At 23.3% G+C, this 17,617-nt stretch overlaps 2 protein-coding genes across 3 annotated transcripts in view; both read left to right on the forward strand.

The window, feature by feature from the left end:
- The first annotated feature begins 39 nt into the window (after window positions 1-39).
- Window positions 40-2,648, forward strand: LOC127276708 (ribonuclease P/MRP protein subunit POP5). Its single transcript, XM_051297330.1, has 4 exons — window positions 40-208; window positions 956-1,101; window positions 1,336-1,505; window positions 2,370-2,648. Exons 1-4 carry the CDS (start codon window positions 189-191, stop codon window positions 2,484-2,486), a joined length of 453 nt encoding a protein of 150 aa, XP_051153287.1. The 5' UTR covers window positions 40-188; the 3' UTR covers window positions 2,487-2,648.
- A 510-nt stretch (window positions 2,649-3,158) lies between these two features.
- Window positions 3,159-17,617, forward strand: part of LOC127276655 (uncharacterized) — a 40,623-nt gene continuing 26,164 nt past the window's right edge. For both annotated transcript variants that reach the window (XM_051297254.1, XM_051297262.1), the window contains exon 1: window positions 3,159-3,403. The gene's annotated coding sequence lies outside the window, so the exon portion shown is untranslated. The remainder of the gene's footprint in view (window positions 3,404-17,617) is intronic.

A 17,617-nucleotide genomic window follows, 5' to 3' on the forward strand; every position in this document is an offset into this window, starting at 1 on the left:
TGTGTATAACAATTATCAATAATGAAAGGAGAGAAAAAGGTTAAATATTTTTCACTGACAATCAGCACGTGTTTATCATAAAATAATAAACAACTTGTTATCAGCTGGTTATGTAATGATTTCACGCGCTTGCGTGATGTCCTTTCTGCAAATGTCAAATTGTCAACACAAAAACATAACCTCAAAACATGGTCCGGTTTAAAAACAGGTAATTTTATAATTATTTGCAAAAAAAAATACTTGTATAATTGAATTAAATTTAAAAATTCATTTTTTCCTTTTATATTAGTAAATAAAATAATAGTATAATAGTATTGTAAAATATAACAATAAGATAAAAATATATACGTTTATTAAATGTCACGTTTTTGTAAAAAAAAAAATTATTCTTGAATTAAATTTTCAGAAATTTTAAAGAAAAATTAAAGAACAATTTTAAAAAGTAATTAATAAATTTCTCGTATAAATTACATCATTTCATCATAATGTGATTTATTTTGTATATATACATAACCTTCAAATAACTTCATTGTCGTGAGAAAATTATATATATATTAAAATTACTTTTAACTATAAAAGTTATTCTTAATTAAAGTATATTATGTGTCTTATTTTCTAAATAAATTTAATTGCATGTATTGTTTTTATTTAAATATAAAATATGAAAATAATATGAAAAGCGTAATTTTCTTTTTTTTATTTATTTGTTTAATAAATTAATTTAGTTTTATAATTTTTTATTATACGAATTATATGATTGTTCTTAATATGTTGATTAATGAAAACTTTGTTTTCCATATGAATATGAAAATTTTAATTTATATAGGCAAAAGAAAGGATTTTTAAAAATTAAGTAAATATAAGTATTTTAAGTATTTTTAAATTACATAATTTCATAAAAGAATTTATATACATAATTTATTAATTAAAATATTAAATAATTAAATTCATTTAGGTACTTTACATTAGAGATAACATCAGCTGTTAATCCAAATAAGCCATTGATTTTAAAGACAACAGCATTGCATCACGCAATTCAAAAACAAGTGCATTATGATTATGGTGATTTTGGACAAGCTGCGATAAATGCTGGATTTAATGGTAAATATTTAATTTCCAATTCGATTTCAATGTATTATCATAATTACAGAAATCATTTTATACAATTACAATTTTTTAAAAATCGACAAAATTCTCGAAAATTATTTTATAATAATATTTGAATATAAAATTTATTCGAATAATAGAGGAAAATTTTACGATTACGATTATTGTTATTATTATTTTTATTAAAATAATTGTAAAACTGGTAAAAACAAAAAAATTTGTTTCTAGCAAAATATTGCAACGCACAAACAGGAATTGCTCTTGTAAAAGTTCGTCATGGACCGCACAAATTTTTACTCACTTCTGTTCCAAATATCAAAAAACTTGGTGATCACACGGTGAACGTGAAAATTTTATATGTCGGAGCAACTCTCAGACACTGTTTTCTGTTTGTTAAAGTAATTACAAATTTTTATTTATCTTATAATAATTAATTCCACCCTTTGAGGAGCAAATTTTCTCTTAAAAAAATGCAATTTTTTATTTTTAAACAAATTTTTTTCTCTAATTAAAGTTCTTTGTTTGAAAACGAGTTTGAAATTTAAAATTTACTATAGATTAAATGAAAAGAATTGTTTCAATATTCAATTTTAAAAAATCATAAAATTTATATGCATAAGTTAACAAAAATTGATTGGTTGTGTTTTTATTTATTTAATTAATAAATTAAATTCATTTATATAATTTTTTATAATACAAATTATATGATTATTCTTATTATGTTTAATAATGAAAATTTTGTTTTCTATATAAATAAGAAAATTTTAATTTTGTATAGGCAAAAGAAAGGATTTTTAAAAAATAAAAGAATATTAAATTTTAGATTTCATTAAATAATAAATTTTTAATATAAACAGTCAAATAAAAGTATTTTTGCAATTTTTGAAAATTATTTGTAAAAAAAATAATGGAGTAATTAAATTAAATTTCATCTTGTATGATTAAATTGAAAAGAACTTTCAAAATTTCTTGACACTTTTTTTTATTTTTTACTTTTAACTTCAAAGTCTAATCAAATTTTCAAATTTTAAATAAAAAAAATTGATTATTAATAAAAGAAAAGTGAGTAATTTAATTTTTTTCACTCTTTGAATCAATTCATTTTTTACTGATTTCTAACTAATTTCTTACTGCATGCAAAATAATTGTTAAATTTTATGTTATGCAAAAAAAATGTTTTTATTTTAATTAAAAAACACGAACTAATTTTTATATTCATTGTTCGTCTGTTTTTTAAAAAATTAATTTGGTGAATTTTACAGAAACATCAACAGAAAAAATTAGATGAGATTTGGAAAAGTTTAAAAACTGACGAGCAACGACAACAAATGGAAGATATTTTCTTAGGCATGACACCTGCCATGAAAGATTTTAAGTAAATATTAATATTAATTAATTAATAATAAAAAAAAATGTGATTTACATTTTATTACGTTAATGTAAATTTAAAACAATATTTTTTTTTTTGTAAATATATTTTTATTACGCAAATGTTAAAATTTACATTAATCTATTTTATAAATATATATATGTAAACAATTTCTAAGTTATTTTTAATTTTTCACTTTTTATAAGAATCACTTTCTTTTATTTTTACAATTGTATCGTATTTAAATTTTCCCGCGGGATTCAATTCAAGGCCCCTCCCTTTATTCAATCAAGAGCGGCTATTTAAAAGCTTTCTCCCCCCAAAATTTTATACAAATTTATTTACTTGTTTTACTATAATTTTTCTAATACCAATAAAAGAACTTTTTTTTCAATAATAAATTCTAATCTTTAACCAAAAAAAAAAAAAAACCCAATACAAATTTTGTCTGTATTATATCAAATTTCTAATTTAAAAATATTTTTCTCAATTGTTTTATTTTTAAATAAATTTAATTAACTAATTTTTTTAAAAATAAAAATGTCTTCAAATTAAATTTTAATTTACAAATAAATGAAATAAAAATAATTTATAAAAAATCACAGAAATCATGCGCGGGATGGAGGGGGGTGCTAGATTAATAAGCCGCTCCTGATTGGGACGCAGTCTGCGTGATCTCTATTCATTTTCCCATCAGTTTCACTGCAGCATGAAGTACTCTCCAGTGTAAATTTTACAAAAACCTTAAACGGTTATAGTTTTATTCTGAAAGTGTACATTAAAAATTAGGGAAAAAAAACGTGTAAGTGAAAAAGAAAAATTATTAATAATTTGCCAAGTGAATAAAAGTGAATAAGTGGAGAAAATCTCGAAGAAAACATTATTAACCGGAACGTGTGATATTCATAACACACACACACGGTCAAGGTAATTTTTTCACTTATTAGAATTATATGAGAGGTTATTGATTCCAATAATTAATATTTAGGCTTTTTAATAATAAATTTAATTCTTCAATCCATTGAACAAAGATTATTGTCTTTATTCTCAGTTATTATTCATTTTATAGGGTCTTATTCGTTTGTTAAAAGAGTCTCTTGACATTCGCGAGAGAGTAGTAGATAGTCTCTCGTAATATTATCCTTGATTTCAATTAAAGTAATTTAGATTAAATAATTTGACGGTCAAGTGCATTGAAATATCTCGATCATGATAATTGTAAATGAATCGAAGTTAAATTTTTAAAAGTTGGTAAAATTTGTGTTTGTCTATTTTCTTTTTTGTGTGTTTTTTTAGGTTACCCTGAGAATTCAGAATATTTTAAAAATTTCAGATATTTATTTTTTTCTTTATGTCTTTTAAAATTTTTTTGTTTGATTTGTTAAATAATTAAAGTGAAAACTGGCTAATTACTTTGCAAAACAATAACATAAAAAAAAACAATTGAAAATTAATCAAGTGTTTGAATGACAGGTATTTTTTAGTTAAATAACAAACTTTTTTAAATAACAATAATAATATAATAACGAAGGTAACAATAATTAATGTTAATTAGATTTTAAATCTTAAAAATAATTTTATAGTTAATTTAAAACATTTTCAATATTAGATTTTTTAAAAATAATAATATAATAATTTTTTTTATTATTTATTTTATAAAAAATATGTAATTATACATATTTAAATTGCTTTCTATTTTGAAATTAATTACTTTTCTCTTTAAGGGAAATTAATTAATACATTTAATTATAATTAATCTTCAAGGGTAAAATGTTTTTAAAAATTCAGTTAATTATCTTATGCAACATTGTAAAATAACTAGGTATGAAAAAATTTCAATGGGTGATTACATATACATATATAATTATTTGCAAGAAAATTAATTAAAAATTCTCCTTATATAAGAATAGAATATTACATCGATCGTTTATGGTGTATAAAATTTAATTTCTTGTGACAGAAACATTGAAATATTTATTTTAATAAATTTACTAATAATTTTGTATACATTTTATTTTTTTATTAATTTAGTGAGAATTTTGTTCACTGGATTCAGAATTAGTATATTTTAAAAAACGAAATCTTTTTTTTACAAATATAAAAAAGTAAATTAAAGAAACTATTTTTTACATAATAAACCAAAATTTAATATCTAATTAGAAGTAAACTGACAAAAGTTGAAGAAAACTGTTATTTTAAGAAAAAAAAACTAATTACAATAACAAATTTTATGATTTCCTGAATGATGATAATGCCTACTAAAAAAGCCTATTACTTGAAAATAGTTGAAAATAAACTACGAAGCTTAAAGTACACAACGTTTATATGATAAACAATTAAAAAAAAAATAATTTTTTAAAATGAAAAATTCTATAATTTTTTTCCTAAAAAAAATATATGTTTTGTATTTTTCATTAATCAACAAATTATATTAAAAAAAAAATATTTTTTAGACAAAAAATTAGAGAATTTTTCATTTATAAAAAAATTATTTCTTTAAAAATCGTTTATCATAAACGTTGCGTACTTCAGCTTTGTAAATAAACTATGAGAAATAATTTAAAATTCTTTAAAAAAGATTTAATTGTTTTCTGATATATAGAAAAAAGAATTATATAAAATTTATCGCGAAATATATTTTTTATTTATTTTAGATTAAAAAAATTGAGTCAAAAAAGCGATAAATATGGTAAACTTTTAAATTCTTTTAACGCACTCAGCACACAGGAAGGGTTTCTTTTATGCACACAGTATTGCATAATGTCGATTAAACTAAATCCTCTTTTCTTTGATTGACATTTTTGATTTAAGTGCAATTTTCTAATTTTCCAGAAAAAAGGAAATTTTTTTTAATTTGAGTTTTTTGACAAAATAAAAAAAAAACTTTTTGTGCAATTTTATTAATTTCTATAACACAGCATTCACATTGCGGGAATATTCCATTGGAATATTCGAAATATTGGAATGTTCCATTCATATTCCAGGAATATTAAAATGTCCGACCTTCGTAATATTCCACTGGAATATTGATGGAATTTTTCATTGAAATGTTGAAGGAATATTCCGTTGGAATATGAGAGGAATATCAGAATATTGAGGGAATATTTAATTGAAACATTGTACGAATATTTTTTTCGGAACACGCATTAGAAATTTTTCATAAGTTAATCATTTTTAAATTTTTTTAATTTTGAAAACCATTTTTGTAATTATTTTAAAATTTATTTTTCAGAATTAATTTAGATAAATACATATAATTGAAAGTATTTTATTTCAATGAAGACAAAATTTAAAAATTTGATAAGTAAATTGAAGGTAGAAACATTATAAAATTCAATAATAATAGTTTGATTTTTCATTATTAAAAAATATTCGTACAATGTTTCCATGAAATATTCCTTCAATATTCTGATGGAATATTCCCCAAATATTCCAATGGAACATTCCATCATTATTCCGATGGAATATATGCGAGCCAAAAGTTTTGAACATGAACAAAATTTTTTTTGTAACTTCTTTAAATACGAATTTTATTACAAAATATTGTTTTAAATATATCTAAAAAGAAGTTATTAATTTAATATTAGTTTAATTTACTGTTTTATTTAACATTGACATTAAAATTTTTAATAATTTATAGATTGAAAAAAATATTTTGTTCATTTGAACGTTCAAAACTTTTGACTCATTGGAATATTCCCTCGCAATATTCGTGTGGAATATTCTGAAGGTCGGACATTTTAATATTCCTCGAATATGGATGGAATATTCCCGGAATTTAATTTTTGTTATAGATTATAAATTAGGAATATTATATATATAAATGAAACTTTGTAATAAAATATTTATTTAAACATAGAGTTAAACGACTTTTGTACCAGAAAGATAAAGCACATATATACGCGCGGCACTTGTTTAACTCCTCTGTGCGTTGCCAATGTGTAAACAAATCTCATTCTAAATGTTTACACACGAGGCGAGAATTATTTATGTTGAAAATCTTGTTCGACTTCACAAAAAAAAAAGAAAAATTGAAAAAACTTTGTGGATATAAAAATATTTGCACATGAACATTATTGTAATAAAATTATTTTCGTTTATCCGTATATATATAAGACACTATCGCCCTTTAAAGTCGCGAAAGCTTTCTTATATATATTCTAACGTCCTGATTTTCCTAATAAGATCTCAGCTTCTTCCCACGGTTTCCTAACTTTTTTTTTTTTTTTTTTTTTTTATTCTATATAATTCTCCCTTTGGCTATACGGAAAAGAGAGAGCACTTGAAGTCTTGTTATGGCATCTTGTTATAATTTTATACCCAATTCGTCTTTACACCTCGCAGAGATTCTATTGTCTTATGAAAAACAATTAATCATCGCACATATTGTATATTATTAGATGTCGGGCGCGATTAGTTTATATCTGATATGGAAAGCGTGCGAATATGTGAAGACTATATATATATATATATAAATGGAATTTTATAAATAGAGAGATGAATTATTGTTCTAATTTTTTTATAACTGTTTAAAAATCGAATATCTGAAATAGAAATGGCAAAATATTTAATGGGTTATTCTAAGTGAAACGAACAACCTCAATCTTGGTTTGATTTTTTGTTTGTTTCATATTTTTGCTTCGTTTAATGGATTTTTAATAAAATAGTAATATTGAAAAACAACATATGGAAAAAAAATCTTTACCTCGAACAGCGATAAGTTTCACTGGAACAGAGATATTTTTCACTAAAACAACGAAAGTTTTCGCTATTCTAGACATGTATATATATTTATTTCAGACAAAGATTTTTTTTTCCGTGAATCAAGATTATGTTGCCCATACGCAGAGAAAAGATTTTTCTTAGAATAAAATAAATATTATTTGAACTAAATAAAATATGTTATTTGTTTGAAATAAATTTTATTTGAATTAAATAAAATGTTATTTGTGCCAAATTAAATTTTTTTTATTAGAAACAAATATAAAATTATTAGGCTCTCTAAAACAAATATATATGTATATTTTTATTTAATTTAAATATATAAATTTTATTTGTTTCAAATAAAGGCAAATAGAAGATTTTTATGAGTGTAAATCGTATTTCTATTGGCAAGAAATTGTAATTTTTATTAAAAAACAACTGTTAATGTATCAATTTAATTGTTCATACAATATTGAAAAATTAAAAGCTTAAAAAAAATTGAAAACCAATTTATATATGCAGAGAAAAAATTACAAATGGCAAGAGTTGAGTGTACTGATTAAATTCAAATAGCAAATTATCAAATGCTTTTAGATTATAAAATTTAACATTGAATTTCGTAACAGAAGTAAACAGAACAAAAAAAAATAGGTTACTAAAGACCGACTAATATAATAAAAAAATAGATAAATGCTTCAAGTTCCATATTATTATACAGCTTGAAGCATATAAATTTTTTTTTTTTTGAAGCAGCTTATCGCGTGAAATGTAGAAATGTATATAGGAAATGATGATAGGTAAAATAGAAGAGAGGGATATTTCAACAACTGAAAGCGAGAGCCTTTTATTGAAGAGTATAAAAATAGTCGAGGGAATTAAAAATATTTTTGCACGCCTCGTCGTCCCTGTTAGGAAAGCAGGCAAGGTTGAGACACGAAGTCTTTGGTAGCATGTGTGTTGATAGATGTGCCATTTTTGGCCACGTTAACCTCTCTCGGGGAAAATGCACTTTGTCAAAAGGTATAAAAAAGAAAATCATTACATGACAGAAATTTAAATTTTTTTTGTGTCGAATTGAAAAATTATCCAATTTTCATTTAGCAGAATTTTATAAAGTAAATTTTATAATAAGCTAAATTTTATTATCAAAGTATTTTCTATATATATAACTAAATTCTGATTTAATAGAAATTCTATATTTAATATTGAACTTTTGTATAGCAGATTTCCAAATACATCGAATTTTCAAATATAATACTATTTCCATTTAATAGAATTTATGTCTAGCAAAATTTTTATAAACAAGAATTATTATTTATCAGAATTGTTCTTTCATCCAAATATTCACGTGCCATATATTTCATGAGTTTTTTTTATCACTTTTCGGAGTGAACCTTTCCAAATTAAATGAAACATGTCTTTTATAATATTTATTAATATAAAGGTCCAAAATAATCATTTATACAACAATAAATACAAAAAATACAACAATAAATAATGAAAAAAAATTCACTTTTTTTCTGCACCACCAAATAAATTGGTTTAAAGATTAAAATTTTCCTTATCTTTCAAGCTTTCATACTGCACAAGAAAAATGAGGTGATTCGAAATAGTTAACTCACAATTTATTAAACAATGTTTGTTTAATTTTTTGTATTTTATTTACTGTGAAACGTCTGCTAACGCTGCGCGCGACGTTCGGAAATTGTCGCTCTCGTTATTGAGCAAAAGCTCATTACACTAGCGTAGTAAAAAAACATGTTGTGTGAAAAGTGAGGTTTTTCATCCTTCAAAAATGTTTTTTATGATTTTTTACTGCAAAGTAGATAATTAATAACCATTTAATGTGATAACCAGAAATGTTTACGTTTCGTTCAATGACAACATAACCTCACTTTTCGCACATGTTTTTTACTACGCTAGTGTAATGAGCTTCTGCTCAATAACGAGAGAGACGATTTCCGAACGTCGCGCGCAACTATAGCAGACATTTCACAGTAAATAAAATACAAAAAAGTAAACAATCATTGTTTAATAAATTGTGAGTCAACTATTTCGAATCACTTCATTTTTCTTGTGCGGTATGAAAGGTTGAAAAATAAGGAAAATTTTGATCTTTAAATCAATTTATTTGGTGGTGCAGAAAAAAAGTGAATTTTTTTTTCATTATTTATTGTTGTATTTTTTAAATAAACATAAAATTTTATTACTTAAAAAAGTGATCATAAAATAATCAGTGGAACATCTAAATTGTGACACTTTGCAGGGAATGGTAGCTTTTTTTCGATCCATGGTTGGAAAGTAGAATAGAGAAAAGCAGAGTGATGCAGGTGTCGAAAACATAAAGGTGTATGGCATATTTCGGACGTTATACTAGAATTTCAGTGTAAATTTACATTCGTCCATTCTTAACTAACCCTTATATGTTTAAATCAAACAGAATATTTTTTTAATGAAACTGATCGTTATTTTTCATATATTAAAATAAAACTTACTATTTAATTAAACAAAAATATTCAAACACTATATTTAAATTAAAAATTCTTTTTTCTAAATGATATTGTTATTAAAAGTGTAAGAAATTGAATTATAAAATGGTTTGCATTTATAAGACGTTGCTATAATCTCTGTCGCATGTTTCTCATATGACCTTAAAGAAATTTTTTTTCTTGTCTATATGGGTTCTAATTTATTTTTACACTGTACTGTTATTTCTAACGTGGACACAAGTGAAGCCAAAAGCAAGATAAATTTGCATTGGCCAACTTATCTATGATGATATGTAATGTACACCTAACACACTCGGTAAATGGCCTCTGCAGAATGCAAAGCCTTCGGCTATTGAGAACGCATGCTTCCTCCTCCTATAACAAGAAATCAGATAGACAGCCCTCAAAAAAAAAAATATAGTTCATATATTTCTATTTTTAAATTAAAACAAAATTTTTTAATGAAATACTATTACTTTTTTGTAATTATAACAATTCGAAATCTAATTTTTAGTTAAAATTATCCATTGAATAAAAATCTTATATAATAAATAAATAATTATTATTTTTGGTCTTGTTTTGGTTGTGGTACATTAGGGTAAATGCATCAATTACGGCGCGTTCATAAAAAATAACTATTATTTTAATATAACTGTTGCAAAATGATTTAAAAAAATTATTTCAATCTTTTTTTGAAACAATTACTAATAAAGATGCACATTTAAACAATTATTAATTTAATTTATTTGAGATCAAGTTTTTTCCCTCACCGTAATTGAAATATTTTTAAAATTTCCATTGGCTTCAATTACGGCGGGTAAAGTATCTTCAAAATACACGTAATTTTGGTCACCGTAATTGATACACCGAAACTGATACAAACGCGCTGTAATAGAAAATTACTGTATTAGTTTTAATTTATCATATTTGTTTAAATAATCAATTTTTATAAAGTTTAATTTTTTTTAATATCTAAATAACATAAGCTTTTAGTTTAATAAGTTTTAAATTTACTTTATATACAATAGAAATTTTGATTTTCTATTTCAAAGGTGTTTTCACTCGAATCGCGCCGTAATTAGTGCATTTACCCTATGTTAAAAATAAAATTAATCACAATTTCAATAATAAACAAATTAATAATATAAAGTATTTGTTAATTTTTTTTTTTGTATTTTATTTAGAAAAAAATTTGAAGCTATATATATAAGTATCTTTCTCTGAACTGTCTGTCCAATTAATTTTATAACCATCATCAGACTCACAGCTCGTTTAGGATCCCCTCTTCTATATAATATATATAATATCCCTGCTGGATATATTTACCATCTTGTTAAAATCTCCCGCACTGCTCCTCCATATATAATAAACGTACTCTATTAACGTAGGGCGATTACTAATAAAGAATTTTACCTGGAATTGATACAATGAACAGCCACTGAAAATTGTAAAACTTTCTAGAATAAAACCAAAAGTCAACTTTCATTATGCCCTATGGGAGTTTTCTTCTTTTGATTTTTAATTATTTTCTTCTCTATTTGTATAGTAGTATACCTTATAACGTAGAATAAGGTTTTACAATCCTTTACAATATCATTTATTCTGTAATAGAAAATATATATTTAAATCATTTAACAATGAGTTAAAATTAGCAGCAATAAATTTATTTAATGATTTTAGGTGAAGATTAGGACCCATGTAAAATTGTCAACACCTTAATGGATTTTACAATGATGAAGCATTTTGTTTCCTACTTCCGCATACCTATATATAATGTGATAAATTTTTGACCTTTTTTTTTTTTTTTTTTTTAATGACTTTATAAAAGAATTTTTAAAAATTACAAAATGATAAGATCTTTAGAAGAGAAAAAAAAGGAAAAATTATTTTGATTTATTATAAAGAATATTACAGAGACGATAAAAATTATTATTTTTTATTTTATTATTATTACTATTATTATTATTATTATTATTTTTTTAAATAATAATTTTTATAAACCCTGGTAAAAAAATTTTAAAATTAACTGATGTGTTTTTAAATATTCTATTAACTGATTTTATGGTATTTTTGAAGTTTTAAAACATAATAATTCTGGATAAACTATCACTTTAATAAAATATTTTACCAATAGTTCAAACGATGCATTGTGAACCTTAAAATGTCAGGCCTCGGATTATATGACTTTTTCGAATTTTTTCGACTTATTTTAATAAAATACGACTTTTTCGACTTTTTTTTTACATTTTTAAAAAATTTTTTTAAACAAAATACGTTTTTTTTAGCCTATACAGATTTTTTTTAGATCTTCTTTATTTCAATTATTTAACAAATTTTTAACTAAAATTCTTCACTAAATTAATTATTTTTATAATAATTTTAATGAAATTCTTCACAAATTCAAATATCTTAAACTATTTTTCAATTAAAATTTTTATGAAATTTAATAATTGTTTATAATTTTTAAAAAAATTAGTAAATAAAATTACCAAAAAATTTTAATTCAGTATCACTTGAAATTTTATTATTTGTAAAAATTTCAATTATTTTTAATGATTTTGCTTCCTCGTGGAGGAAGCTTTGTAGTCCTTTCGTTTATAAAATTTTTAAAAATGGTGAAAACAAATTTTCCTCTATATAGAAACATGTTATATGAGATCCTGATCAATTGTCCGGATGTATGTATGTGTGTGTGTGGATCGTTTTTGTGAACACGATATCTTTAACAGGTTTTAATGGATTTGGGTAAAATTTGGTAGGCTTATTTATCATATTAATCTCTCAAAAATGACGAGAGATTTTTTAAAAATACCCTAAAAAAAATTTTATCGTCTTTTTTCCAAAAAATTTTTTTTAATTGAAAAAATTTTTAAACAGAAAAATTTAAGGTATAATATATAATATAATCGTCTTCTTTACGTCAAGACGAATCGATTGGTATATATGTATATAAAGTATAGATTTGATTGAAATTTTAAGAATTAATAGAAATTTGAAAAATCCAAATTCATATTTTAGCTAAAAAATGTTGTGTTTTTTTAAATTCAAGTTAATACATAAAATAATTGAATTCCTGGCATTAAAATGAATCGATTCGTATATATAAAGTATATATGTTACACCCAAAATAAATTACAATTTTCTTAATTTTTCAAAAAATTTAATGAATTTAAATCAGTTTTTAACTTGAAATGTTTTAAATCAATTAATTGAATTAGAGAAATTCATAGATTCCTCCAACGAGGAAGCAAATTTTTTACTTCACACAATGAGGAAGCAAAATGTTTATGAAATAAACATAAAGGACCCCCTACTTGTTTATAATATTCTTCGCAAATTCTATTATCTGAAAGAATTTTTCAATTAAAAACTTTTGGAATTCAATTTTTTTTATGTAATTTCTAATAAATTCTGCATCAACAGAAATCACTAAAAAAAATTTAATTTCAATTATAATTCTCCTAAAATTCAATTAATTTTAATGATTTTTATAATATTCTTCGAAAATTCAACTATATCTGAAACCATTTTTCATTTAAAAAGTTTTCTAATTATTGTATTTTTGTCTGCAATTTCTAATAAATTTTTTAGTAACAGAAGTCATAAAAAATTTTTAATTAAAAAAAAAAAAAATTCAATTACTTTTAAAAAATGTTATCCAAAATTATTTAATAAATTATTTTTAATTCTGTAAAATTTAATTATTGTCTGAAACTTAGCAAAATCTTTTGAAATTTAATTATTTTTAAAAATGTTAATTTTAACTCTTCCAAAATTATTATTTAAAAATCTGTAAAACTTGATTCAGTATTGCCTGAAATTTTTTTGACCATCAAAACTAAAAACTATGACAAAATTTTTAATTCAAATAAATTGATTAAATCAGACTTGAAAAAATTATAAAAATGGAACTTTAAGAATTTTTTTTTTAGAAATTTTTGTCCTACTTAAATAAAATATTTAAAATTTGTCTTACAATTAGTTCAATTCTGAAATATTCGAAATAAATGTTCTTGATAACATTCATTATAGAATTATTCTCATTACAGAATTAATAAAATGAATTTAATATCTATAATAACATTAGTTATTTAAAGTAAAATATTTATTAACCAATTAAATTTTGTTAAAATAGAAAAAATCGCCTTTTTTTGAAATATAAATCGACTAAAACAACTTTTTCTGTGTACAAAATTAAAATGCAGAAAATATATTAAATATCGATTTTTAAAAATATATTAAAAATATTATAATGTAAACTGGAATGTTATGAACTAAAAGAAGATTTAGTTTCTTAAATTGGATTCTCTGAAGATAATAATGTCTTCTTTTTGGCTTCTCAATATTCTAATTAAATAAATTTAGAGTGTATATATATGAGTGCGGAAACCACATGCAGAACTATATAGAAATATGAAACAGATGTGTAAACTACTACTGGACATCTGGGTTTGTCAGAAAATCTGTCAGATATATTTTAGACGTCCAATTCAATAGAATATGGTGTATACATATATATAAGACGAAAATAATAAAAATTCCATATGATGATAAAAATACACGTTAAAAATGAAAATTAAATTTCCATTTGAAAAATTGTTAATTAAATTTAACTTACTTTTTAACGGTTTTTCGATAATTAATATATTTATTTTCATCAGAGACAAAGAAATATTTATTTGTTTCAAATAAATAGTTATTTATACCTAAATAAATCTTATATTTCAATAAATACATTGAATGTTTGGTTGGAATAAAAAAAAAAAAAAATTCCTGGTTATAATTTATTAATAGCCTTTTTTTTGTAAACAAATAATATTTAAATAAAAAAAATTTTGAATTAATATATTATTACTTTATATAGACGATAAGAAGTGAAATTTCCCTCTTGACATTGGAATATATTCTTGTTATAATTTGTATACACTCTTCTTTTGGTGCTCTTGCAATTTCGTGATAATATTACGAAACGAGGTTGAATTATTTTTCGACTTTTTAAATTGTGATCCAGGGAGAAAGTTGTTGGTACCGTTTTATAGTCACCACGGTTATCACACATACACACATATGTGAGTGCATTATTTGAACAAAATAAAACATGATTTTTTTTCTTTGTTTACACTCTTTAAAAAGAAAGTTTTAATTGAGTAAGTTAAAGTTTTGTTGAACTCAAAATGAAATAGTAAATTTTTTATTTTTATAAATAAATATACTTTTCTTATATATAAAGAGGTAATAACCCTATTAATTAATTTTTTTTATTTTGTTGTTATTTTCTATTATTTTAATCAGCTGTTAAGGAGGTTCAACCCATTAACATAACCTAAAACTAAAAAGTAGTTTTTAACAAATCTAAAATTATATTTAAAATTTATTACATCTAAATTCGACAAATTCAATTGTACAATTTTGGAAAAAAATTATTTTTAGTTAAAATTTGTTGTTAAATAATAATAAATAAACATTTTGTATTTTTTCTTAAAAGTTAGTGAACAATTTTAATTTTTATCCAATTTTTATAAACAATATGGCTCATATTTTTCTCTTTGAAAGATACTCTACAATTCTGATTTTGTGTTTTTGTTAAATAACACAGGCCTACAAAATTTTGAATTGTGTCAGACCCAGAAACCGGAATAGTCATTTCCGATGTATTTTGTCACGCTGAATCCAAAAATGACAACGAAATTGTTCCATCACGTCAGCGTTTTGAGATATTCTAATCTGAAAGCGTGAAAAATGCCGTTTTTGGCAATATTAGACACTCTATAAAATCTTCAAAAAAATTTTTTAATCATTGGACCAAATTTTAATTAAAAGTACTATATTTCCTCTGTTAAAATTTTTTAGGCTCGATACAATCCGATTTTTTTTCTCTAAGATACAGCCATTTGAATTTTACATATTGCATGAACTAAAATCCCTTTAAAAACGAAAAATAAATTGCAAAGTACTTATAGCACTGAAACTTGTTACTTACAATTAGGGGTTTTTGGGGTCGCTGATTACGAATCAGATTTTGAAAATCTGACATTGGATTTGTATCAGTGACCCCAAAGACCCCCGAGTAATAAGCTTCAGGCAAATCTAGTGAATTTTCTAAAAAAAAGTCCGCCATGTTAGATTTCGAAAATCTGACATCGGATTCGTAATCAGCGACCCCAAAAACCCCCAAGTAACAAGTTTCAGTGCTATAAGTATACTTTGCAATTTATTTTTCGTTTTTAAAGGGATTTTAGTTCATGACAAAATGTAAAATTCAAATGGCTGTATCTTAGAGAAAAAAAATCGGATCGTATCGGACCTAAAAAATTTTGACAGAGGAAATATAGTAGGGTCAACCGGGGTAAATCCGAACGCTTTTAGTAAGTTTCAACAATAACATAAGTTTTTTCTTTAAAAAAAAATACTTCCGGTATTCTGGTGCATGAAGTTGTTACTTTACTTCCATAGAACAATTTTATGGGGTAGCAAAAATGTTTGATAAATTACAATCGCAGGAAACTTAGCGTTCGTATTTACCTCGATACTTTGCAACTTTCCTAAAATACCGGGGTAAATACGAACGCCACTGTATTTCAGAAAAATCTTAGGGAAAATATAAAATAAATTTAAAGTATTGCAATTGTTAAACTTATATAAAAACTCAAAAAAAATACGATAATAAACCTATTATGTAATAATGCATCATATATAAATACAAAAATCAAACAGGTTAAAAATTAAAATGCATTACACAATTAAAACCTTCAATAACTTTATCAAATCATAACGGATTTTTGCAAAACTTGGTACAGAAAGTATTTTGGAGTGATTGAATGTAAATACAAAAATAAAAGTCAAATTTTTTAAATTCAAAATGGCGTACGTTCCTAAAACTTATTTTTAAAAATGATCAAATTTGCTAACCCTGAAACCCCCCGAGTAACAATTTTCGAGCGAATCCAATGAATTTTTTAATTCTCGTCCGCCATTTTGAATTTTGAAAAATTGACTTCAAATTGGTAATTAGCGACCCCAAAAACCGTAGAATACCAAATTTTATTAAGATCCTGAAAAAATTTTTTCAACAAACCATTTGGCAAAAAAATTGAAACACGAGAGAACAGAGATTAAGTTTCTGCTTATTAATTACTAACGAGGATACGTATAGAAAGAAAAACTTTTTTCTATGTACTTTTATAATGTTAAAATAATAGTGTAATGAAATAAAAACAATTTTGTGTGGCTCTGATGTAAAAAAAAATTGTTGAAAATACCGTTCGGATTTACCCCGGTTTTCCAATTTTCCTGGGTAAATACGAACGGTCTGATATTATTAATAAAATTTTACAGAAGGCAAAAATGAAAAATAGTTTCTGTTCTAGTATATTCATAACAAACAATTATAAATAATAAAATAAATTTTTAGCTTCTTTTTCTTCAAATACGAGACAAAATACTGAAAGAGTGTCATCTTTGATTTTCAATCTTTTTTGCAATACTCGTTATCTTTGTTTACTCTCTAAATCTGAATAAGTGAAATTTCACTTAAAATGTGTCAAAAGTCTTCCACGTAGAAAAATAAGTGTATATGCACTTTTAAATAAGTGGTTTTCACTCAAAAATAAGTGAAGTTTCACTTATTTTTAAGTGCATATACACTTATTTTTCTACGTGGAAGACTTTTGACCGTTGCAGTACAGAAGGTCCAAAATAAAAGGTCCAAGACCGATTATCCAATCCGAAAGGTCCTTTTGACACATTTTAAGTGAAATTTCACTTATTCAGATTTAGAGAGTATGCTGTTGCTAATTAACAAACGAAAAATGGGATAATACTTAGAATCTCTTGAAGAGGATCTGAGGAAAAATTCTCATGTCTAACTTATTTTTTAAAATTTTAATTAGGCTGAAATAATTAGCGTTCGGATTTACCCCCCGTTCGGATTTACCCCGGCTGACCCTAC

This window comes from Leptopilina boulardi, unplaced genomic scaffold (genome assembly GCF_019393585.1).
Source record: "Leptopilina boulardi isolate dan_hultmark-lab unplaced genomic scaffold, ZJU_Lbou_2.1 LbouV2_103, whole genome shotgun sequence".
NCBI classification, from domain to species: Eukaryota; Metazoa; Arthropoda; class Insecta; order Hymenoptera; family Figitidae; genus Leptopilina; species Leptopilina boulardi.